We start from the raw sequence: 26,474 nt of genomic DNA on the forward strand, positions 1-26,474 counted from the left end.
CTTCAGCTTAACTAAAGTGATCCAGTTACAGCAATCAGGCAAACCCAGGACTGGGGCAGAGCAAGCAGACCTTCTATAACCACAAACATTAGAAAAATACAATAAAGCAGATAAGACGCTCTTCCTTGCAGCATTTGTTCTCTCCACAACCCTCCAAGTATTTACAACTCTTGCCAGATGTGGAAACTGATGCCATAATCTCTGGGACTTTCCCAAGATTATACAGCCCAAAGTCTGCATTATGGAAGAATTTACTCACGTGGAGCTTTATTTCTCATTCTCATCTACTAATAACTATAGATATTTAAAATCTACTTTGTCAACATAACGATAAACTAATCGCTTCCCCCACCCACCCCTTCAGCGAACGCCTTTTACTCTTAGGGAACAGCAATTTAATTCAAAGAACTGAGGCAGCTTCTCCCAGTTTTCAGAATAATACTGCCCCCTAATGGTAAGCTAAGGCGGCTGTTGTAATGCAGGGTTTCAATTTTCTTTGATCAAAATTCTCAATAGGCCGCTTCCAGAAACTTTTTTCTGTTTAGATTGTGTGTTACGACAAAAAATATATATCAATTTTATCTTGCACGCAGCAATTAAAGTACTTTTTTCGTGCAAACTGAAAGCCTGGATCCAATAAAGAAGGCATTAATTTATTCATTCATTTAGACATCTTTTACCAAGCACCGGTGTGTACTTGCATGTGATGACAAGGTAAATGAGGACATATTACATGTTCAAGGATCGAAGATGCTATTCCTGTACTGGTTGAGAATATAAATAGATACTTCTGAAATGAGTGACCTGAGTTTAGTATATGTGCAGCTGAAGCAAGCACACTGACCTGAGTTTAAATTGAGATCTGCCACTACCCAAATATGTGACCTTGGGCATTCACTTAACTAGAACTGGAATATTAGCACAGTATCAAATACTGTGTGAACTACTAAGCACTGTGCTTGCATAAGGAGCAGGCCTTCATGGTGGGTAGCATTTCCTTAGAGGAAGATGAGCCTCTGGTGAGGAGTTACCCCACCATGACTTTGGAATGAGGGGATTTTGACTTGCTCTCCAAAATCAGGGTAATGTGTGTTGATATATCCTTTTGTGCACTCCTCAAAATGAACCCAAGCTTAGATGAAACTTTACTCAGAGCAAGAATTACCTTTAGCTACAAAAGACTGAAAATAACCTAAATACCATCCATCAGGGACTGGTTAAACTGATCATGGATGGCACATCTATACGGTGACATATAGGAAGCCAGTATAAAAAAGAATGCCAAGTTATATGTACTAAGGTGGAGTGATCTCTAGGGCATTATAAGTAGAAAAACCTAAATGCAGAATGGTAAAGATAATGCATTCCCATTTGTTCAGAAGCGAGCTTATGTATCTACCTGTACCTGATGGTGTATGCACCATCTGGGGAGGAAGGTGTGTCAGTGCACTCCTTACTCTCCACTCCATTCCTCCTCCCTCGATGCCTTCAGAAGTGCAGAGTTAGAAAGTTAACACCCATGGTTCCAAGATGCTTTTGTAGATAATGCTCTGAGATGTAAAACTGAGTTCTTCCGATGACATGTACATTTAGAAGGCAGGAAGGGAAACCCAGCTCCCTGCTTGTTATTTTCAACAAGCAAGTGTTGAAATTGGGAGGTGACTGGTAAAGTGACTCAGCAGTGCAGGGTCCAGCCCTGGCTCCCTGGTGGCAGCAGGAGTGCTTTGCTCTCCAGAGCTGTGCTCCATTTACCCTCCAGTGATTCACAAGGACCTAGTTCCCTGTATTAAGTCTTTTCTGCCTTAGTTTTCCAGAATGATTTGCTCCCTCACTGAACTTTTGCTGTTGTGGACACATAGGCAACTGGTTAATTGCGGGTCAATTTGACAGGGCTCAAGGGTGCCCAGGGAGCTGGGGAAACACTGCTGTGGGTGTACCTGCATGGTCTCTGCAGAGGTTAGCACCTGCGTTAGTAGACCTAGTATGGAAAGCTTGTCCTCACCTACATATGGGTGGCATCATCCAAGTCTGCCAAGGGCCTGGACAGAAACTAAAGACAGGAAGGGTGAATTCACCCTCTTTTCTTGAGCTGGGACGTCTCTCTTCTCCTGTCCCTGGACACTGTAGCTCCTGGTTCTCAGAATGTAGGATTCTGGGACTTAGAAAAGCAGACTTTTCCACTCACAATTCCTTTGTCTTCACAATCAGACCTGGGCCTGGTGAGACAGTCCTGTACTCCCAGCACTATGAGAGGCTGGGGCTGGAAGACAGCAAGTTTAAGCCTAGCCGAGGCAAGTGGGTAACCTAGTGAGATCCTGCCTCAAATAAAAAACATTAAGAAAAAAAGGCTGGGGATATAGTTTAGGGCAAAAGGCCCTCCATTCAATCCCTGGTACTAAATAAATGAATAGCTAACTAACAGAACACACCATTAGCTTTTCTGGCTCTCCGCACTGCAGATGGAAGAATATGGGACTTCTTGTTCTCCAGAATCTTGAAGGTCGCTTTTGTTGGAACTACTGTAGAACTCCTAACCTTTGGAGGAAGTTGGCTGAGATCTGTAAAGAATAAAGATTTCCTATCATATATCCTACCCTTTGTACAATCAGGAAATTTTGTTATGTGTACATTTTACAAGGGGCAGTTGTACGTGTACCAGTATGGAACTATAGCTATGGTGTATTATTAAAATTTTAAAGCAATGTGAACAATATATATATATTTCAACTGCATTGGATAAAGTCTTTACATAGATTAAATATTTACAAGTATACAGATATGCAGACACATAAATGTACGTCTGTAAATGTTCCAGAGAAGGAAACCGATTGGCTGGGAAAAGGAATGAAAACAATCATCACCACCCACTTTCTACTTTAGAGTCCTATGCCCAGAACATATGTTGCTATTTCAAAAGTATTAAAAATCGCATGTGCTTTAAGTGTAATTTATTTTTCCCAAGATACAGGCCCCTTATTGGTGATCAGTGGGAGGAGGAAGGACTAAAGTTACTCTGGTAGCTTAGGCAGAACACACAAGAGTGGGAAGAGCTCAGTATCCTGGGATCTTGAAACTCAGAGAAAAGCTGGATAAACCTTCCAGCTTCACTTGTTTTTAGTAACTTGACTTTGAAAATAATTTAAGGAGCCAAATAAAAGATAGATGACAGCAAACAGGAAGATAGCCTGTGGCTGTTGACTGAAAGGGAATCCGGGGATTGAGACGACAGGAGGAAGGGGAGAAGGGAAAGTAAAAAGGACCAAGACGCAATGGGTATTTGTAACAATTATCTGTGTTGAATGTATTTATCATGCATCACAAAATATATGAATAACAAAGGAAAGAAAAATCTAAGTGAGATAAATTGGACACAGAAGGCTAAATATTACATGATTTCTCTTATATGAAAGACAAAAATAGAAATAATTCAAAGGGCAAAATAAAAGAGAGATGGTAAAAACCAGGGAGGCAGATGCTGAGGCGATGGGAAAGGGGTCTGCGGATGGAGGGAGAGGAAGGGGAGGGTGGGGGGAGTGACAATGATCGACTCCGATATGTGTATCTTCCAGTTCCGCAGGATGAATGGCATTACCCTGTATTACAAATGTATGCTAATAAAAAAATAAAGCCAATCACTAATTGAGAAGGTCACATAGCTGAGCACAGTACTCTGAGTCTCCCACTAGCCTTGCTGCTGCTAACACTTCTGACAGGGAGGTTATTACTTTGGAAGGACTTGAAGGTCGCTTTTGTTGGAACCACCAACTCTGCACACAGGCCTGCACAGCTGTCTGATGATGGGTGACCTTTTGGTATGAGACGTCTGGAAACTCTGCTCTCATCTCCTTTGCACAACTCATTTCAGTGATTGGCACAGTGCAAGGCAGGCAAAATGGGCCTCGTTCGGCAAAAATTTGCTTTCTTCCATCCCCGGAAGCCACTGGGAATGACTGGTCTGTAGTCTCAACTGTCCTGGTCCCTAATCCCTCCAAAATTTATGATCCCTCTCGGGGAAGACTTCGTTTTTATTTCACTCTTCCTTCCACTGGTTCTCCTGGCCAGAGCAAAGGTGATGACCAAATTGGGTTCATGTCCAGGGCTGGGCTTTTCACCACCCATTGTGGTTTCAAACGCAGAAACTTCTTCCCTTCTCCCAAACTCTCCCTTCCCCTTCACATCAAAGACAGCCACTAGTTACAAAACTTAAATGTCAAATGCACTGACTGAAGCATAGATGTGCAAAAATAAAAGTAAATGAGAAGCGTTCCTCTTTTGGTTAATGAAGGGGGAGGGAAGGAGAAGGGGCATGAGGATTCTGTAAGCCTTAAGTGTCCTTCCAAAGGAGACAATGGCAGCCACCGAAGGCAGAGGAGCATCAACGAGGAGATCCAGGGAAATGAAGCAAGTCAGCGGGGGCCTGAGTGTGGCTGGAACTCACCCTGTCTGCTTGTATTGTGCCTCTAGAATCTCAGTGTAGATGAGCAGCTGCCCCCATTCTCCTTAGGGAGGTTGGCTTAGCATCTCTAGTTAAGGAAGAGAGGGGTGAGATCTTCTAAGGGATGGTGATAGCTGTCCTCGGCATGAGAAGCTTCAAAAGATCTCATCCACCAGTGTTACCACAGCCCCGCACTTGGCAGGCAGAGCTTGTTTGTTGAATGAACAAACAGCATGTTAGTGCATTACATGAGCTTAATGGCACTTGATCATTCCCAACACTCTCCAGGTGGTGGGGTGGGCCTCCAGCCCGCCCAGGGGAGTTGCAGAGTACTGAGCAGCTGCCCATGCTACGGCACTCTCCCCTGAGGGCTCACAGGGAGCTGGGGAAAAAACCAGTGTACCAGGGCCAGGCAGTAGGGCTGGAAGGATCAAGCCATGGGAGGAACTTATGAGCAACAAATCAGTGAGAGGAAGAAAACCCTGAGCCAGGTCTGGGATGCTCAGAGCCAGGGACCAGACGTCAGGGGCAGAGGAGTCACAGCCATGTGATGGTTCATTTGGCTGTCAGCTTGACTGGAATAAGAGGTCCGAGACTGCTGTAAAGCATTACTTCTGAGTATGTCTGGGAGGGTGTTTCTGAAAGACAAGGACATTTCCATCCATGAGCCAAAGATGTGCCCTCACCAGTGCTGGCAGGCACCTTCCAATGAGCCAGGACCCAGACAGGACAAAAGAACACGAGAACAGTACATTCTCCCTCCTCTTCAGGAGCCTGAGACACTCTCCGTCTTCTACTCTTGGACCTCAAAATTGCAGGTTCTCCAGCCTTCAGACTGCAGGACTTACACCAGTAGCCACTGAGTTCTTAGGAGCTGGGTCTCCGACTGAGAGTTACACTGTTGGCTTTCCTGTTCCTGCATCCTTTGGTCTTGATCTGACCCCCACTACCAGCTTCCCCGGTTCTCCAGCTTGCAAGCACCATACCGTGGGACTCCTTGGCCTCCATAATTATATGAGCCATTCCCTCAATTCTCCCACAGACAGACATAGAATACAGATGAATATACATACATGTAGATATGGATAGCCTATTGGTTCTGTTTCTCTGGAGAACCCTTACCACACCCAGGAAGGACCAGGGCCAGCAGCCACGTGGGTTGACAGATTAAGTGGTGGCCAAGTGAGTGCTTCAGACCAAATAAAAGAAGCGGACTCGGGCCCCAACCATGAAGAGATCAACAGAATCCAAAGATCTTGGGTTTTGTTCTACAGAAACTTCTACAATGAGCTTTATCTGTGCTGTCCAGTATGGTAACCACCAGCCATATGTGGTTGTTGAGCACTCAAAATGTGGGGAGTATGACTAAGGAACTTAAGTGTTAGTCTTAATTTTAACTTAAATAGCCACCAGGGGCTGTTGTATCAGACAGCATAGATTAGGGTCTGAAAAAAACATGGGGCCTAAGTAGGGAGGGACTCTAGTAACACCTAGTTGAGACAGCTCAGGACACTAACCTGTGCCACATTAAGTAACCTGAAATATGTATGTGATGTGACCCAGCAGGAATCCCTGGGCCTGGCTCTCCTAGGTTAGAACAGAGTAGCCAGGTCTTTGAGAACTGTATGCATGGAAATTGAGGAAAATGAACAGAGGTAAACACAGTTAAGGAACAAATGTCCATAGCAAAAAGAAGTAAAGAAAAGCTCTGAATCAGCCTCAAAACCCTCAAAGAACAAATTTCCAACCAAGGAAGCCATCATTTGTATCCCGGAGGCTCCCTCGGCTCAGGTGAAGGACAGGAGGATTAGTTGCTTTGTCTATGTCACAGCACTCCATTCAGTTCCCATGTCCTTCTGCCTCCCTAACCCTATGGCAGTCTCAAGAGAGGGATTGCACCAATGAGCTGACCACGCTGGCCATGATGGGGAGGGTGGATGGAAGGACTGCCACACTGGAGGCAACCAGGAAGGACACTACCATGGTCCAGACACCAATCAGAGTGGTAATGGGACTGGAGAAATGAAGACACCAAGGCGCACAGTTGGGGACATGTTGGAGACTGTCTGGATATGGGGAGGAGGAGGGAGAGATGAGGGATGAGGCAATCTCCCCTAGTGGTAAACGGTCCAGGGACACAGAGGCAAAGGGTTTTTGGAGCTGGAGGACCAAAGTGGTAGGAAGAGAGTGTATAGTCTAGAACCTTGCACAGATTGCCTGGATCTGGGTCCTGGTTTTGTCCCTTATTAACTGGATGCCTCTGAGTGAACTTGGGTGAACTTCACCTGTTTTTCCACTATGAAGTACTACCCACCCCTCTTATCTGCAACATCTGTGCAGCAAGTGTAAGGAAGGATACTGAGTTTCACAGATCTGAAAAGGTCTCGCCTCTCCCCTTCCCTCACACACAGCGCCTGCCTTAGAACGATCAGGGCCCATGTCATAATGTCCTCCAGCCCTCTTTATGCCAGAAGACAGACCCTAGGTTATGCCTCACCCCCTAGGCTATATAGCCTCTCTTTTGGTGCCACTTCTGTCCGTCTCTAGTTTCTGAAACCCTCTGCCTCCGCCCTCTGGGTCTCAGGCTTAGCCATCAATAATGTCCTGTGTAGCCTCAATCTCGTTAACATTCTGAAATCCCTACCTAAAACTTGCTTCTCTGCTGAGGATGCTGCTTTCTCTGCGGTTCTAATGCTAATGCTGTCCCGGTTCTAATGCTAATGCTGTACAACTTTGTACAACTTTGTACAACTGCCCTAACGAAGAGTGAGCGTTCCTTGATGTTGTTTTCAAACCACTTTCCCTCCATCCTGAGAAAGCCTCACTGTTGAATCTCACGCCATCTGACTGTATGCCTACCCATCTCACCGCAAGGCTACAGGAACCTCACTGCCCATCATTTCCCACCCGTCCCAGCTCCTGGCTGCCGGGCACTACCTCAAACAGCTCTGCTGCCTTAACAGTCAGTTTTCTCACCAACAGCTTTCATGTCTCTAGCTCACTACCTCTAGCATGCAAATCGCAACTCTTGAACCCTACACTGACTAACAATTCACTGGCCCAGCTGATATTACTGTTGATTCCCTTGGACCTCGCTTTCCCTTGGACCTCGTTTCCATACTTAGACAACAGACTCCATGGTCCACCATTATACCCACTCACATGACTCCAAGCACCACATTTGTCCCTTCCTCAATTATTTTGCATTCACCCACGAAAAACCTCAGCAGCAGTTAAATTATCTCAGCCTATTTCAGCGCTGCATCTTCAGGGCTGAACAGAGAAAAACAGACAATCCTGCTGAATGGCCTTGCATGCCACTAAGCAACATGGGCCCTCGATGTTACTGGTACTCGTGTTTCCTTTTCTAGGCCCGTTAGCTTGTCCAATCATCATAGAAGCTGTAAAGAGGAATATTCCACGTACTTTTACAGCTATTAACCTAATTCTCACAACTACCCTGACGTATAAAACGGTACAATAACTTCCCCCAAATCACAGTTATTAAGTGGTCAAGGCAGGATTCAAATAAAGGCAAATGGCTCCAAAATCTGACACTTGACTTTGCTATATTTCCTACCTCCCGTCCTCGCCTCACATCTCCAAACCTCCACCTCTTCTTTTGACCTTTAGTTGGTTACTTTTTTCCAGCTTTGTAAAGAACTTCCACAAACTCCAACTGCCTTTGTGCCTGCACATTCTGCCTTTCCTCTGAACTGTGTCCAGCTACTCCCCTATTTAAGCCACTTTTTCCAGTCAGGCCCTTGGCCCCATCCCCTCTGCCAGGGATAATGCTCCAGGAATTGACCCCGCTGGCCTACGTCATCACTTTTCCCTCTGCAGGATTACCCCTAGTGGCACAGTCTGTGGGTTCCAAATTAAACCTCAAATAAAATGAATCTTAAAAACAAGTATGCTAAGCAGCCAGTCTCCTACAAAACCTACCTTCTGTTCTATTTGAATAAAATCCCAGGAAATGCAGGTGAAACTACCAATCTATGACGAAAGCATATCAATAATTGCCTGAAGTGAAGGGAAGGATTGCCAAGAGGCAGGAGGAAACTTTCGACTAGTGTCAGACCTGTTGCATGGGTATATACCTCAAAACATCAAATGGGACACTTTCAATGTTTTATAGCATTCCAATTACACCTCATTAAACCCAACTCCATCCCTCTACGTTACCCAGTTTTTCTGCTCCCATTTACAGAACCCCCTCCCTGAAGTCTATTTACAATCTTTCCAGTTTTTCCCCATTCTTTGATTCTTTTTATCTCACTACACTCCATTCCCCTGTGCCAGGCTTGCTATACTGGCCAGCATGCATCTGCACGCAGCTCAAGATGAAAAGGCTTGGCTCCTTTAAGTACCTTCTGAGGTCTTCCCAACCTATCCTTTTAAAAACTACAACCCACCTACCATCCTTAACATTTCCCAACTCGCCACGCTTCCCCACCACTTGATTCACATAATTCAGCATCATCTGACCTATTACATATTTTGGTTACTAAACATCTCCTTAGTAGTTATTAGAGTATCAGTTCCAAGAAAGCAGGTCTTACTCTCTATTGTGCTCAATGCTAGAACCTCATTTCTCTGGATTCAAATGTGTGTGTCTCAGTAATACCAGGATGAAGTATTTTCTGCTATTTGGTTGTAAGTAGGAGAAACTCCCATTCACTTACACAGGAACAATTTATTAGAGGATTCCAAAGAATACTACGGACCCCTGAAGGGCAGAGAGAAGTCCATGCAGGATTAGGGAAATAGTCAACAAGAAGTAAAATGCTTTCAGTCTCCTTTAGTCTGATTTGCTGAGGCAGAATGATCTTTGTGTTTTCTCTGCATGTAGCTTTCATTCTTCTCTACTTTCCCTGATAAGGAATTCCATTATAAATCGCAATTACAAATCCCTGCTTAGAGAAAACCTGAGTCAGATGTCTCACCCTCGGCCTGGTTTAGTTAACTATGGCCAAGGGAACAGGCATACAGACATCTACTTACCAGCAATGTCTTCTAAGGTTCAAGAAGCTACTGGGTTCATACATAAGACTATTTATAGCTCACTCCAAAAGTTAAGCATTTTAAACCTTTCCTGAAGTTTTTAAGTATAACTTAGAAAAGAACTACATTTTAATAAACACTTCCAAGGGAGCCTTTAATTAATGTCTGCTGGTATTCAATGTAAATGTTGAACAAACTAAATTGCTTCCAAAGGTCTCATGTACAATTCAAATTCCTTTAAAAAATTTAATAGCATTTACATTTACAAAATCTGATTCTTTTAAACAGCACTTCGAATGCCTGACCCAACACAAAACTTTCCCAGGTGCTTAACTCTTATCAACATAATACATCAAAAGTATAATGACTTCGAAGTTCTCCAAAATATTTTCTGCACATTTAATAACATTATAAAATACTTTCCAACTGAAAATCACAAGTCTAAAACTCTACTAGGAATTAGAATCTTAAGGCCAATGTTACATAATTGATATTGTACTATATCAAATATGTTAAGGTCCTTCAAATAACAAATACTAGTCTCAAGGAGTATAAAAATTACTCCTGAACACAAAGATACTAACTATAGGAACTGTCTCCTAATCTTTCAAAAAAGTTATAATCACTACCTATTTAAGAACTGCAGATCCTGATGAGATTTCATTAAAAGAAATGAGCACTTCAGGTCCCAGGAGACTGGACCAATGCTGGAACCAGGAACCCCAGTTTGGGGCTTCCAGGGCAAATTTAACTGCTTTAATTACTTCAATGTTAAGTAAGAATTACTCCAACCTTAGGAGGCTGTGGTGAAAATCACATGAAATACAGTGGACCCTTGACTTAGGAACTCACTGCGTTCCCCGGGGCTGGTTGGAACTCAGGTTGTCAATTGAAGGCTCAGGCTCCTCTACAGCCTTCAGAGTCTCTCTCCTGTGTACAGGCGGATCTCAGTGTCCTTACAGAGACACTGGCCCAGGGTTTCTCAACTAAGCCCATACAGGAAAGGGTGCTGTAATGTTCCTTCCAGAGCGCCTTAAGGGTTAAATCTGTATCTGAGACCATCCAGAAGCACAAGTGGCCAGCATTTGGGTCGTAATTCAAGATTTGGTCATAAGTTACAAATAAAATTCCTGTCATAACCCAAGCTATTCATAGCGCAGGCCAGTCGTAACTCAAGGGTCTGCTGTAATGGAGGAGAAACTCTGACATTACCCAACTCATAGTAGCTACAATTTTAGCTAAAATTTCAACTTCTCATTTTTTACTAGTATACAAATTATAAGCATAATTACAAAGTTAATTCTTTTTTTAAAAAGTTCTTAAGTAAAAACATTTAAAATAAATTAACTCTTCTCAACTCCCAAATACAGCATCTGACCTGACCAATCTCACTGAGGGAGGCACTCCTGGCTACTTACAAGCTGCTGTGCAGCATGACTGCTTTTATCAATTCAGAGGGAAACTATCCACACTCATGACCACATGTTCTTATTAGAACACACATCTCACTTCTTTCTGCTGCAAGAAAATCGGAATTTATAGAACTGAAAGTAGGCAAGGAGATTTCCACTATAATATTCTTCCTCTCAGGATTCTTCTGGACACACTGTAGCAGCAATGCCCACACTGCTGAGTGAGATGAGGATGGCGAAGGTGAAAGAGCAACTGTGAATCAGTGCGCGAGGAGTCAGCAGCCACTGACAGGCCATGAGGAAGTGATACATCACAGAAAGCCAAGATAAAAATAAGAACCTTTATAAAACACATGGTTCACATCGAACTTGCAAAAACACAACTTCAAAGCAAGCTGTTCTGGTTTGAGGTTCTGAACAAGATAATTATGAAGAACCAAAGAAAAAAATCTACATACAGATCAAAGAAAACAGTTTTTTGGATGATTAGGTAGCTATGAACTCCAAATACACGTGCATTGGGCTGAAAAGGTACGTAGTAGAGGAGAAATGACAAATCTGTCTCAATCACCGACCTGAAGGATGGGGAAAACTTGGTAAAAAGGCAGCATACGGAAAGCAAGGGAAGACAGTGGTCCAATTGGGTCTATCTGTCGACCGTGCCAATAAGGAGGAGGTCAACATTAAGGAAACGGAAAGGAAAACCTGGAGGGGAAAGCACAATTCACAGGCATCCAATCTGGTTTAACAATTTTTTTTTTTTTTTTTTTTTTTTTCCCCAGTACCAGGAATTGAACTCACGACCTTGCACTTGCCAGGCAGGCACTGTGCCACTGAGCTAAATCCCCAGCCCCCAATCTGCTTTATATCCTAGATATCATCCAGCCTCAGTGACTCGGAGCTGAGCAGCTGATGAGCTACACACTGGGAATACAGTCCCGCACCAGCTGAAGGAGAGCACAGGTCCAAATCAGCAATGCCATCGAGGATGGAGACCAGTGAAGCAGGAGCCTGGGAATCCCAAGTGCACTGACCGAAAAAGTCTTCTTCCTGTTGTCATGTTTTTGCTGTTTTCTATGCTAGAAATAACAAAACAAACAAAACCCCCACACAGGGGTTGCTCTGGCAGGACTCCCAGTTGGAACCCTGTCCAGAGGCTCCCTACCTGAACCCCCACTCGAATGCCTACCCAGCTGCTGACAGAGAACTGTGCTGGACTAAATCAACATTAACTCATCCAAGGTAGGTAGACACTGGAACCAAGATAAATACCACCTTCCAGCTGAGGACGGCACACCATAATTCCACTACACGGAAAGCCGTGTTTTAACACAGGTACTTAGTTTCCAGTCACAGTCATCCCAGTCTCTTCTATAAAATCGCTTCTGTGACAGTCCTTTTAAATGTGTCCAAGAGAGTCTCTTTCCAATAATTAGTAGTCAAATCTATTCTAAACTAGGAGTTCTTTTTGTCTTACTGAGCAGGTACTATGATTCCATCTTCTTCTCTAGAAATTCAGCAGATCTAGGTTCCAACACAGAAGTGCTTTCTTTCCTTGTCATGGTAGCAAAAAGCATGTCCATCATCCCCAAGGTTTCTAGGAGTTCCCTTTGGTAATCAATCTCTTTTTCTACAAGTCCTTGAAGTACTAAAAACTTTTTATCCACTACAGGTGACTGACCAATCACAGGCAGATATATGTCTAAAAAGAGAGAAAATATGACAGCTAGCAATCTATGTAATAAGTGAAAAACAACAGTTAGAAAAAGTACAAAAGTGTTAAATATAAAGAGATTCAAAATCTATACTTATTTAATGATTAATAGAAAACATAACAATTCTCCCAAATAAATGCATTTCAAAAAGAAGAAAAACTAAAAATAGAAGATCTTAGTTTCATTTTTCTATTAAAAACTATTCTTGGTTATACAGATATTAATGGGAAAATTTAAATTTTATGATGCTAATGCTACTGATTAAAGTTAGGCCACTGTAAGCATTTTACTCCACTGTAAACTGCCCTGATTTTACTGCTTTCTTTATGAAAATCTTCATTGCAGAATTGACTGAAAGAAACTTTAATACTTAATTTCCAATTTGATTTTGTTATCTGACACCTCTACTTTTTGATGTAGTGTGAATTGAACCCAGGAGTCCATGGATGCTAGGCAGATGCTCCAACACTGAGCCACACCCCTCATCCTGATGCCTCCACTTCTACAAGCATGTTAGCTTTTTCAAGTTTTAACGATTACTTACCAATAATTATTTCAGCAGCATTGATCAAAACAGGTGCAAATCTTGGCTGAGACAGATTCCTACAAAATAAAAATTTTGTTTAATGAAATTTGCAAACGCATTGTTCTACCAGTTCTCAAAAAGATCAAACTAAAAATGTCTCTCATTGGGTGATAAAGGACTTGAGATGCAAAGTACAGGTTTCACCAACATAAAACATACCTTATCAAAAAATTCAGAACACGACTAATTTCCTTCTCATCCCGACCTGCAAGTGCATTTGCAAGCACTCCTCTTCGATTTAGCTCCTTTATGATGGAAACTGTAACTTCTGGTGTCTTTATTATACAACTAGGCTAGAAAAATTTTCAAAGTCAACAGGAGCAGAAAACAGCATAAAGAAAAGTATCACTCTCTCTCACGAAATTACCAGTTCCAAGTCACGACAATGCATACACCAAATACTAAGCCAATTCTTTAAAAAATGCTTTTCACTCACCTCAAGGACTCTATCAAGTGCTTTAGAGATCCTAAAATTTTTCAGATCCCTGTCATATAACTCCAGATATTTCCTCGTTGGTTTGTTGATCAAAATGTCATCCTGTATTGAGAAGTAAATTTATAGAGGAGGAAAATCAGTATCTACGAAGTTCCATTCAAAACAAATTTTCTCATAATGGAGTGATACTTTAAAAACTCAGGGTGCCTCTATACTACATCACAGATAATGCTCATATGCCCATACTCTAGATCAATTCAAAATGGAATAATATGCCACATTAATGTTCTTTTACTCTTTCACAATTTTTAATTTACACAGTTGCCTCAAAACTGAGCAAAACTCACTTATTTAAACTTTTTACACATCATGCAGTGTGATTTCACATAAAAAGAAATAAAACAAGAATGAGAAACAGAGACTTAGACTTAATATCTGAGGCTATCCCGAATGAAATCCTAAATAATTCAAAATTTCTTTGTATCTCAATCTTCTCAAATGCCAAGAACAGACTTTACTGGCTGGGTTGTTTAGAAGATTAAATCAGATACTGTGTGAAAGACTGTTGTGAATGTGGTAAAGCACTGTATTTTCATGTTATAATTCAGGGTAATAAATAAAGTGGCCCTTGTTCCCCACTATTCTTCCATAATGGCCTCACGCTAGCAATCTGGAGCCAATTTTGAAGCACCAAAAAGAGAAATAAAGTTAAATATCATGTGTACTGTACTACTCAGTAATGTGCAAAGATGAATGGCTACTCTAAGAAATGTCACCTTTTAAACAAATACGAGCAACACTCACCCGTTGCTTCATGTAATTTTTCCCTTTAATAAAGGTTCGGTATGCAGGCCTCCTTCTCCTTGGAAGAGAATCCTTCTTTGTTTCAGATTTCCGATGTTTAACACTTAGAATTCCATTGGTCATTCCAACCACTATCGTCTCATCTTCATGCTAGCAATTAGAAAAATAAGTCTATTCCTAACCACGGCTTACTTACTTCAACATGACATTTTTGTTGTACCCATGCAATCACTCATATATACTTTGCTTAACAATGATCTATACAAAATGCTACAGTGAAGTCTTTTTTTCCCTCTAGGATACCATTATGTTGGCAGAAGTTATTATACTTGTAAAAGTACCCCTGGCAAAATCTGTGTAGTGATACACAGTTAACGGCATCTTGAGAATGTTTCAGAATATTTTTTCTCCATTCTCTTATTTAAAAAGGACTATACAATGACATGATCTTCTATAATCTTGTCCCCCCCAAAAACATTTTTTGATTAATTTTTTTCCTCTCCCAATTCAGATTTCTATAACATATTTAAATATCCACCTGCACAAATGTAGCTCCCTGTGAAACATGATAGTACAGCTTCTAGAAAGAACAGTCCATGAGGGAGCGACTTCATTTTGTTACTCCTTCCTCAGTCCATCTGTGTGCGTGCGCACAGGCGTGTTCAGAGAGCCAACCTGCCTTTCCTAAGTAACGTAACACCCTTGAGTTAAATTTGTTGGTTACTACAAGTCCCACTCCAGCAACCGTCTTAACTCAGACAGCTAATTTAAATCCAAAGATAAACCCTAAACTTCCATTTTACGTTCACTTAACAGACAAGGTTGGTGGCAACTTTAGAAAGGACTACAAGTACTTAGCAGGTACTGACACTAAGGAAATGCTGATGCTTTTGGATCTGGCAGCCTCTCCAACCTGCAGGTCACATAGCCTACTGCCAGGATGAATTCCAAAATGTCTCGTGGTGCTGTTTGAATCTTTCTGCTGTGCTGCAATGTTGTCAATAAATTAGGGACAATAAAAAAAATAAAATAAAAGTACTTACTGAAAGCGCAAGACTCAAAATTGAAGCTGCATAATCAAAACTGTGGACTACTTTGTAGGAAGTTGTGCTATATACTTTCACCTTCCTAATAAAAAGAAAATTCTGTCAAAAATCATTTGCAGATTCTATTTTTAACATGAAAGGAAAGAAAAACAATAATGTAATATTATGAAGTACCTTATCACTAAACCCCTTGGAAACTGTATTACAGAACCAGATTTGAATAAAGACTTTGACGAGCCACTTATACCAAAACCAAAGGATAGACCAGGAACCACTGCCATGTGAAGATAAAACTTGGAAGGAAGAAAAGCGTCAATGAATGTACACTGCGAGTCAAGAGAACAAGGTCTCAAGCTCAGCGCTGCAGGTCCTTTGCTATGTTGTGCAGGGCTTTTCTGTGCACTGCAGGACATTTTAGCAGCTTCCCTGGCCTCTACCCCAGCACAGCAGTAGTGTCAACCCCAAAGCTGTCAAAGCCAAAAATGTCTGCAAGTATTGTGAAGCTTCCCTGGGGACAAAAATAACTCCAGGTTAAGAGTGACTATAAAGAGAGCCAGTTTATACTTCATGTGTTAAGGAGACATCTAAAAAGTCCAAGTGCCAAATTGCACAGAAACACTATTTCAGAAAATTGTATATATTTACATAATACATTCCTTTGGACTAAATGTTTTCTAACTTTTAAAATATTTACACTTTTTTTTTTTTCTGGTACTGGGAATCGAACGCACGACCTTGTGCTTGCCAGGCAGGCACTGTGCTGCTAAGCTAAATCCCTAGCCCCTATACTTTTTAACATACCTGATAAAAACTAAGACCCTTACTAACAGCGGACAAAAAACAAAAAGAAAATATGGAAATAAAATGATTAACAACTGATGAATACAAGTAAGTAGATTCTACAACCACGCCATAGTGCTAGACACATGTGGCTTTTGAACCCTTGAAAGATGGCTAATGAAAATGACCAACTATGCTGCTATTTGCTAGTTTTGCTGCTGCTGCTGGTGCTGCTACTTTGCTGACTGCTGCCTGCCCTTCCGTACCATGGACTTTTCTCCTCTGCAGTGCCCCTCTGCCATGCCAGTCCTATTTTGGAGCCAGATGACTAGAGACTGAAACCTCTACAAACTGTGAGCTGAATAAACCCTTCCTCCCTTTAAAAACAAAAAAAGGAAAAAGGAAAAGAGGAAAATGAACAACTAAATTATTTTAATTAATTTAAAAACTGAAGTAGTAATCATAAAATACTGTATCATAGTTTATGTTTCAGATGCTTAATTCACTTCTAGTATCTCAATAATTTTACAATGGTTATATACTGAAATATTCTATATTACATATTTTATTGTTGTATTACATATTGCACAGAGTAAAATATATTACTAAAAGTAATTTTATCTAGTTGGTCTTTTTTTTAAACCTTTTTTAATGTGGCCACTAAAACACTTAAAATTACTTATATAGCCCACACTATATTTCTGTGGGAAGCACTGCTTTAGAATATAACAAGTGGAGGGCTGGGGATTTAGTTCAGTGGCACAGCGCCTGCCTGGCAAGTGCGAGGTCATGAGTTCGATTTCCGATACCAGAAAAAAGAAAACCAAAAAAAAGAACATAACAAGTGGAATACTAAGTATTTAAAATAGTAACATCTCGACTCTATTAACATATGGAAATGTTCACATGAAAGTTTTAAATTTCAGAGACTCTAAACTAGAATATATTATACATAAGTATGTATTTTTTCTTGAGTATACGCAAAATAAAAATTTCAAAACAACAGAATATTTAATCACCAAATATTGCTAAAGAAACTTATTTTCTCAAACAGTAAACACCTAAACACCGACAATGAACAAAGAAAATTAAAATGCTAACCTATCCAGCGAGCCAGAAAGTAACCTTTGTCCAGAGCTGCTCAGACATAAACATGTCACAGTTTTGTGATGATTTTTCAAAGATACAAGCAACTGTCCTCCTTTTAACATGTCCCAGACTTTAACATAACGACCTCCTATAAAAAGAAATAACATTAGTTTGATATTCCACCCATATATTCAGAATTTTAAAGACCTAAAAAGTATTCTTTACTGACATGCCACAGATCAAAGGTAAAGTGAGGGATTTCAGAGCCCGACTGGTTTGAATCTTGGCTCTACCACTTACTGTGTGACTGATAGTATAGCAACAGTGCCTACTTTACAGAACTATTCAGATGATTAAATAATTTATTTTAAGTGCAAATAACTGCCTAGCAAAAATAAAAAGTGTAATGAAAAAACATTTCAAGGAAATTCTAATAAAATCATTGCTTAAAAGAAATTCTGAATAAACATGGAAATGAATACTGTAGATCTTGTTTCCTAAATATTTTGTGAATCCCAACAAAACTGGTGAACTTTCCTATACTTTTACTCTAAGAATTAAAAACGTCCTTCCTTAACAATATTTTAATCCAATGATTTTAAAAGAATTTTTAAGTTCAGCATCTTCTTTCAACAAAATATCAAGCAGTCCAGTAGAGAACGAAGGACAACGGGGCAGGGTGGATGAAGAGTGAGGCTGCTGGGCCCTGGACTCTGACCAGGAAACAGAGGGAAGGAGTCATGACCACCGTCTTCCCCCACCCCTGTGGCGGCCTTGGCCAGCAAGTACCGTCTGCCATCACGGATAAGCTCCAACCTTTCTCATTTTCAAGGTCTAGAAACACTGACCAAGGTCACACAACTAAATAGTGGCACAGTAGAGATTAACATACAGGTTTCTGCTCTCTTTGTTCAACATGGCTTTATTTCCATTTCTCAAAATAACAGCATGCAAAACAGATGCACCTAACAATATCAACTCAAACAGGTGTTGGGCAAAGAGTATAAAACAGGACAAGCCTATAGACTATACATACCATCATGTATATGTTAGCAAGCATATGCAATACCTACACATTCTTCTCATGCCAACACATTTTTACTTTACTAACAAATGAGAAAAACCAAGTAATTTGTGCATGATTACGAAAATGTATTGTGCTAAAATTAACTAAAAAACTCTTGTTCCAACTGGATAAAAAATTTATCAAGCTCTTTTCTGAGCCCCCCCCCCATTATCTCCTCCTCTAATACTACCAGCTATTTACTGGGGAAGAACATATACTCAAGAGTCACAAAGAAAGAGGTAAGTCTAGATCTAAAAGAACCTGTTGCAAAGGCAGCTAGAGATTTCTTAGGAGAGTGGTGGCGAACCTACAGCATGTGCACAGCAGCAGCCTGTTTGTATCACTGAAAGCTCAAGGGTTTGCCATCACTGTCTTAGGAATAAGAGTACACAGTATAGCGGTCAAATTGCACAGGGTTAAGCACATAATGTAAGATCTCAAGTTCTGAGATTTCAGACTTGCCACTTAACAATTTGTTCTGAACTAATTGGAAATGTTGATTTATTCTCTTAGTTGTAAAATGAGGAGAAAATTAACTGTCTGGGGCATTAGAGGTAATATGTATACAATGGCAGGGTGCTGTACTGGGCATGGTGGTACAGCCCTGTAATCCCAGCATGCAGGTGGCTGATGAAAGGAGTTCACAAACTCAAAGCCAACATGGGCTACTCAGCAAGTCACAGGCTGGCTTGAAGTACAGAGAGGTCTTGTTTCAAAAGCCTCCCCAACTTCAAACACAAGCTCCTGGCTCAGTCAGGTACTCAATATACTCAATAAATGACAACTATTTGCTTGTCCCACTATCAACTGTTTGCACAACAACTTAGATATGTAATTCAAACGCATACTGATGAATCATAAATAGTAACTGGCAACAAAAAATTTGATTCAGGATCAACAATATTGGTAACAGTTACTTACCTGAAGACACCAGAAGACCTCCAGAGGGAAAAAGCAGGACACTCTCCACTGGCTGCCCATGCTCAACAGAGAGAACACTCTTAGTTGTTCGCGCATCAAACATCTTCACAGTATGATCATAAGACCCTGAAAAGTCAATTTTTGTATTACAGTACATGAATCTGGCTGTTTAAAACAACAAAAACCCTAAGTGTGTATATATCCAAACACAAATTTTTAAAAAAGAAAAATTTTAGATGGAATTTAACAGTGCTTCCAATTTCTTTGCTACAAAGAATTTTCATTTGTTTGTTTGTTTGTTTGTTGCTATCCTGGGGATCATACTCGGCCTGGCACATATAGTAGGCAAGGGTTCTACTACTAAGTTACAGCCCCAGCCCTACTATTACTGAAGAAGCACTAGCCAATACTATACAGAATCTAACTTGTTTTTCATCTAAAATTATTCCTATCTGAAAACTACAGTCACTGTAGGGTCATGTGTGAACCTTTGTACAGGCGCCCGGAAAAACTTACAGGCACTGCAGCGCCCAAGCTGCTAGAGCCTTACTGAAAGCCAGGGTACTAAACCCACTGTGTCTGGACAGTCTGCTATGTTTTCAAGACAGCCTGTTATCTCCAAACACATTCACAGAACAGTTAAAACCACCAAAAGAAAACGAAAACAAAGAACAATGGCATCACAAATACAAACCTATCCTTATTTGTGTATGTGAGCTATGACCCCAGTGCTATTAAAAATAAACAAACAAAAAAACAAACAAACCTCTTGATCCCAAAAGAATCCCATAGCAATTAAGTGGAAAGAATTCACCAACCTGTTACAAAGAGATCTGGGTTCAGTTTGCTAGCACATCCACACCTTACATAATCAGAATGTTCTCTGAATGTCAGAATTTCTTTGGAGTTTGGTATATCCCATAATTTAACAGTATAATCATCAGCCCCAGAGATTACATGGTATTTATCAGCTGTAAAATCTACTGTATGAACTGCTCTGAAAAATCAAGTGGCAATATATTAAAAAGCAAGAAAAAAATTAATTTCTTGTATCTTCTAACATAACATGCTTTTTACCTAAATTTTAAAAATTGCTCAGTTTCAGAAAATATTTACAAAAATAAAAGAAAACCTTTAAAGTAGGTACTTGCTCCTAAGGCAATTTGAAAATGTAATGCCACTGTACTATTAAGTTAGTACAAACACTAAGCATAGTCTTAAATTGTATTTTCCACTATGTTAATAACTCTTAGGCTCTTAAGGAAAATGAATGTTCTAAATATAGGAGCAAAGGTATTTTTTTTTTTAAATTTTAAAAAAGTCTTTTAGAAACTCTAAAAAGACTTGTCACCAAGTAAGAACATGTTAGGTAAATTTTTATTATGTTTTCAGTATTTCACTGATTCAGAACATTTTGATAGTATAGAATAGAAAATGTACTTCTGAGATTTTTAAATCAATATATTTCAATAAGGACACTGGTAATCCTGAATAAGTTACAGCATAAAATTATGACAGTCATTCAATTTATCAAAGGGCAAAATACTCCAAGTCCAAGAAGAAAACTTCAATAGGAGAGCCTCAACATAGCCCTGGCCCGAGTACACACACCAGTAGCTGGGAGGCTGCCTCTGCACCAGTGACTGGCAAACTCATCTGGCTCACAGACCCTCCGGGAAGTTAACGAATGCCACAAACACCTCCCCATCTAAGCACGTATTTCCTAAAATACTACACACATTCTAGAGAACTCATGAGCCCCAGGAACTGAACCATCAAACTCAAGTTAAATTATGTTGTCTTGGAACAACCAGGAAATAAAATATAAACTGGTATGTAATTTTCACAGAACTACCATGATTTTACTGAAACACCAGAGACAGACCTTTCAACAAAACAGAATCACATAAAAAAGCAACTCTTACTTTGTGTGACCTTCAAACTGCCTGAGGGGAGCCCTCCCACTTATATCAAAGAGCTGAACTGCACCGTCTTCACTACCAGCCACAAGCAATCTACCATCTTGTCGGAAAGTAGCACAGTACGCTGTGTCTTTAAATCGGGAAAAAGTTTTGATAGGTTCTTGGGAGTATCTGCCATAAATGTGAATCTGTAAGATAAGAAATAGCGTTTCATCAAATTGCTCAAGATCAGTAGTAAATTATATACATTAAAATTTCAAAAAATTATCATCGTACTTACTCTTGAAGAAGCGGTGACAGCATAGTTATATGGAGGCTGAGGGGAAAAATCTACTTTTGACACTGCGCCAAATTCTTTAATCTGAACAGGGGTCTTAAATGAAAAAGAATGCAGAGTATTAACAAAGATACAACCAGGAAGGCCTGTTTAAACATTATATAATTTCTCATAGCTCATTTCTTTTTGTTCATAGTAACATTTATTAAGTTTACATTCCACAGACATACAAAAGCAGCAAAAAAGGTCCCTGTCCCATCACCCACCCTATTCCTGTTGCCATTAAAGTTAATATACATGTGGCTAGAAAAACCATACATTATGCCTTCCTCAGCTGTGAGTTTACTGCAGTACCCGCAACAGTTATGCCTATACCAGGACACATTTAACTATGTTTTAAAATGAACATGAGGGGTGGGATTTAGCTCAGTAGCACAGCACCTGCCTGGCAAGCGCAAGGTCGCGAGTTCGATTCCAGGTACCGGAAAAAAAAAAAACCCCAAAAAATGAACATGAGCAGGATCACACCACGCAGGCAGCTCTATCTTTTCATTTTTTCACTAAGTGACCCATCTTAGCTGACTTTTCATATTAGCAATAGATTTAACACCCCTGAGAAGGGCAACACCAGTTACTAGACTAGCCCACTCGTAATAAATGGACACAAGTTTTTTGAGAACTCTTGTACGACATGTAATACTTCAATAAAATCTTTACACAATATTTTGGCAAACGTCTGGGAGTATATTCACTGAGTGTGTTTCAAGCTGCGAGATTACAAAGCCAAAAAGCATTTTTAAAGTCATAATAAATCTCAAAGTATCCTCTAAAAAATATGCACCAACCTCCCTCCCCCAACTGGCAATAACAACCAAAACTTTTCATTTGTGCCAGTGGATGAAAACAGTTCCTGACTTATTGTCTTAATTTGCATTTCTAAATTGGAGTAATACTAAGCTGTTTCAATATATTTACTGAATATTTATACTTCTTATTCCATACACATCCTAACCTCACGCTTTTTGTAGTTTTCCATTTAGCCTTTTTATTTTTGTTTTTGTGGTACTAGAGATAGAACTCAGGGAGTTCACACCTTGTCAATGACATCCCTGGCCCTTTTTTTTTTTTTTTGGCTTTTTCTCCGGTACTGGGAACCGAACTCACGACCTTGCACTTGCCAGGCAGGCGCTTTTGCTGCTGAGCTAAATCCCCAGTCCCCCTGGCCCTTTTTAAAAAATTTTTTGAGACAGGGTTTTTCTAAGTCACTAAGTTGCCCAATCTGAGCTTGAACTTATAACCCTCTTGCCTTAGCCTCCCAGAGTACTGAAATTATAGGTGCTTACCACCATACCTGGCTTAGTCTTTCAGTTTTTAAAAAAGTCATCTGTAAGCCTTATTACAATGAGAACGTACAAACAAAACAAATTTCATAGCGCTTTTTCTTTAAGAAAAACAAGAAGGGGGCTGGGCATATAGCTCAGTGGCATAAGTACCTGCCTGGCAGGCACAAGGTCCTGAGTTCCATTCCTAGTACCAAAAAAAAAGAAAAAGAAATCTTCTTGCACATGAGATTAAAATTCTAAAATCTAAATCATTTGGCACTGATTAGTTGTGCGTTCTATGCTAAGTACTTGTGTGGCTAAAATGATTAAGCAGTGCAGACTTTTATATAAAATTCCAAGGAAGTTGGGCATGGTGGTGCACACCTGTAATTTCAGCACTCAGGAGGATCGCCATGAGTTTGAAGGCAGCCTGGGCTTCATGGTGAGACCGTGTGTCAAAAAAATCCCCCAAAACCTAAAATTTCAAGAAAACAAAGCTGTCTGCCTAAACTATTAGCTGCTCAGTTTTTACTTAATATTTCTTTGTTTTTTTGAGACAGTCTCGCAATGCAGTTCAAGCTGATGGCAATCCTTCCATCTCAGCCTCCCAAGTGCTGGGATTACAGGCATGCACCACCACGCTTTGGTTTATATTTCTGTTAAGCACATTCCAAGTATAACAAACGCTAGACAAACTGGCATAAATAAATAAATGCATATATTCCCTCCTTCATCCTTGCTTCCCATGCTTACCTTATAGTTGTTCCAGTACAGAGTATCTTGGGTGATTTTTTCACCAAGTACAGGATATGTCTGAATAGCTGCAGGCTTATAACCAGCCATGATTTCATACAGTTGCACTAATGCCCAAGAGTCAATAATTTGGAGTTGATATTAAAAATAAATCTGAAAAAGAATATATTTTTAAAGATAAATCATTTATAAACTTGTACACATAGGTATGATTTTTTTTTTTTTAACTCTGCTTTCTTTTTGAAGACTGTGTGGAAATTTGTAGACTAGTGACCAATAACTCTTTTAAAGAGACCATCTAAACAAAACAGGAAGGGCTATCATGATGTGTATAGTCTGGCCAGGTTGGACACTTCAGAATAAATCCAACTCACACTTCCAGCAATCAAACCAGAGAAAAACACACTGGCTTACAATGCTAATTTTTTGACAATAGCAAATATTAAGATAAAACTACAAACACACTAGGTATTTGTCTATTATTCCAGTTCTTGGGAGGTGGAGAGGAGGATCACCATGAATTCAAGGAATGTCTAGACTATACAGCGAGATCCTGTCTCAAAGACAAACAAACTTAACAGGTATAAAAATATAGTGTACATTCTTGACTTCCTAAAAATGCCAAGAAGAAAGAAAAAGAAAGTAATTCTATTATACAGCTTAAAATTTAAAAGCTTAAAGTGAAACTGGAAAGTAATGTTCTGACACAGAAGCTTAATTTTGAAAGGTTTAAACAACAGCAAAGAAAGTCAGAATAAAGCAATTCCACATTAAAGTGACAAAATAGAATAAAAATTAATTAGACTAACTACAAAAACCAAAGATAAAACTTTTAACTTTAATATGTCATTAAGGCAAAACATCTTTCCAGAATTATTCAACTGCAGCTGAGATCCAATTTTACCAGGTGAATGACTTCAGTGGTGTTGCTGTTTACCTATTGAGAAAGCCTAAAAATACGTCATCAGTAACACTAAAACAAGTAAGTGTGACTTTTTTTTCTTTTTTGGGGGGACAGGGTATCTCACTATGAAGTCCAGGCTGGCCTTAAACTTGTGATCCTCCTGCTTCAGCCTCCGGAGTACTGAGATTACAGGCAATGATCCACCATGCCCAGCAGGTGTGATACATCTCAAAGGCTATTTTGACAAAAACACAACAATCGATGACTAAAAACGGGGGACCCCTTCCATTTGTTCAAGCACCTACAATGTGTAGAACACAGTTCTACCCACTAAGGATGCAATGATAAGAAGCCCTCACATATCCCATCTTCTCCATTTTGGCTAGTGCCGGCTCGGGCTAGGAATCTAGACTCAGCCTGGACTTGTCCTTCCTGCTTTCCTAACAGCAGGATAGCCCATGAGATCTGCCAACCCTACCTCCCAAATCTTTGTTCACGTCACCAAATCAGGCTCACCCCTGGCTCCACCGCCCCAATTCAGGTCTCCCATCTACTGACACTGTAACATCTCCTTGATTCTCTCACCCGCCTCCCAAACGGTCACCATGAGCCTTTGCTCCAAACCCTACATAGCCAGGAAATCGAGTTCCAGCTCCACACATGGGTCAGGTAAGATCGGCTCGGATCTGCTTAGCCTTCCAGCTCCACCTCGTTTGTTTGTTTGTTTTGTTTTTTTTAAAACAAGGTCTCCCTATGTAGTTCGGGTTGGCCTTGAACTCGCTATGTAACGCAGGCTGGCCTCCAACTCACTGCAATGCTCCTGCCTCTGCCTCCCAAGTGCAGAGATTACAGACATGCGCCACCACATCCAGCCTCTGCCTCTTGTTCTTACCAAGTTTACTGTTGACACACCATCCTCACTCTTACCTCAATGCCTCTACCCTCTGTATTCTTCACCACGACTGCCCTCTCTCTATCTGCTTTCTGCTTAACGTTTAAGGGCTCCTTTCAGGAATGAGACTGTCCTACAAGAGCCCTCAGAGGTTCTATCCTGTCTCCTACGATCCTATTTACTCCGAATACTTCTGTCAACGCATATAATCACCCTGCATGGTGATCATTTCTTTTGCCTGTTAAACCGAACAATTCATAGCTAGGAGATTTTTTACAAAGTGCTCAAATCAAATGCCGCCTGTGCAAAGAAGGAAAAGGAGGCGTGACACAGTACTAAAAGCAGGGGGAAAGAAATGAGGTTAAAAAACGAAGAGGAGGAAAACCATCTGACTGTGGCCAGTGCCTAAGACACTGGTTTTAAGCGATTTAACTGGCACTACGGCTTTACTAAAGCCACGAGGAATGTACAGAAGACCAAGAGCTCAGAAAAGGAAGACTTTTAATTCTACCTGGGACGAGCGTGCCATTTCTGAGCCCTGGAGTACTCGTTTGTGAGCGGCGCCAAGGCGGGGGTTGGAAAGGAGAAAATAGAGGGCCATTGGAAACTGAGAAGCTAGGAAGGCACTGATGGAATTCGGCGGATTACTCCGGGCGCTGAAGACGGTAGACAAGAGAGTGCGGCACTACAGAGCGAGACCTGGATGGACGACACACTGCAGGGACCCTGCGCGGCGCACGGCCGAGCGCAGGCATCTACAGCGGGGCCGCAGCACGCCACCAACCACGGCGGCTGGAGAAAGGCGGGCTGCCTCCCGCGGTAGCTGCCTCACGTACCTCCGCGTGGCCCCGGGTCCGCCGACGCACACTGGCTCCAAGAACAACTTCTTGCACTTCGGCTACCCCCACACCATGCCGGTGTGAACCACCTAAGCAAGATCACGCGGAACCGCCAGCGGCCCGGAACACACGGCCGCGAGAATGGCGCGCCGAGATGACGTTTCGCACAGGCCGGCGATTAAGTAACACGCAAGCCCTCAAGGCTCACGCAACCCGGAAGACGCCATGAAGGGCGGGTTGGGGGTGCGGCCGGGAGGAGGGGTAACCGCCG

General features: G+C 41.0%; 1 protein-coding gene across 2 annotated transcripts; it reads right to left on the reverse strand.

The window, feature by feature from the left end:
* Window positions 1–9,566: 9,566 nt before the first annotated feature.
* Window positions 9,567–26,344, reverse strand: Utp15 (UTP15, U3 small nucleolar ribonucleoprotein, homolog (S. cerevisiae)). 2 transcript variants are annotated; one of them, XM_005386071.2, is made up of 13 exons: window positions 26,201–26,344; window positions 23,569–23,721; window positions 21,497–21,589; window positions 21,220–21,404; window positions 20,113–20,291; window positions 19,295–19,420; window positions 17,320–17,455; window positions 15,436–15,520; window positions 14,393–14,542; window positions 13,589–13,690; window positions 13,312–13,445; window positions 13,111–13,169; window positions 9,567–12,553 (listed from the first exon to the last, which is right to left on the reverse strand). In XM_005386071.2, the coding sequence occupies exons 2-13, from the start codon at window positions 23,656–23,658 to the stop codon at window positions 12,339–12,341; spliced, it is 1,554 nt and encodes a 517-aa protein (XP_005386128.1). In that variant the 5' UTR covers window positions 23,659–23,721; window positions 26,201–26,344; the 3' UTR covers window positions 9,567–12,338. The 2 variants fall into 2 exon arrangements, with proteins under 2 accessions (XP_005386128.1, XP_013370323.1); XM_013514869.1 differs by lacking the exon at window positions 26,201–26,344 and adding an exon at window positions 25,876–26,060.
* Between the last annotated feature and the right edge of the window lie 130 nt (window positions 26,345–26,474).

Source organism: Chinchilla lanigera, unplaced genomic scaffold (genome assembly GCF_000276665.1).
Source record: "Chinchilla lanigera isolate Chin_1 unplaced genomic scaffold, ChiLan1.0 scaffold00024, whole genome shotgun sequence".
NCBI classification, from domain to species: domain Eukaryota; kingdom Metazoa; phylum Chordata; class Mammalia; order Rodentia; family Chinchillidae; genus Chinchilla; species Chinchilla lanigera.

What these genes read in the sequence shown, in the direction of transcription:
- Utp15 (XM_005386071.2), bottom strand. Translation starts at nt 23,658, where the DNA reads ATGGCTGGTTATAAGCCTGCAGCTATTCAGACATATCCTGTACTTGGT. An exon ending in TGTACTGGAACAACTATAAG is followed by an intron (nt 21,590 to 23,568) that starts GTAAGCATGGGA and finishes TTTTCATTTAAG; the next exon opens with ACCCCTGTTCAGATTAAAGA. An exon ending in CCCAGATCTCTTTGTAACAG is followed by an intron (nt 19,421 to 20,112) that starts GTTGGTGAATTC and finishes TTGACTTTTCAG; the next exon opens with GGTCTTATGATCATACTGTG.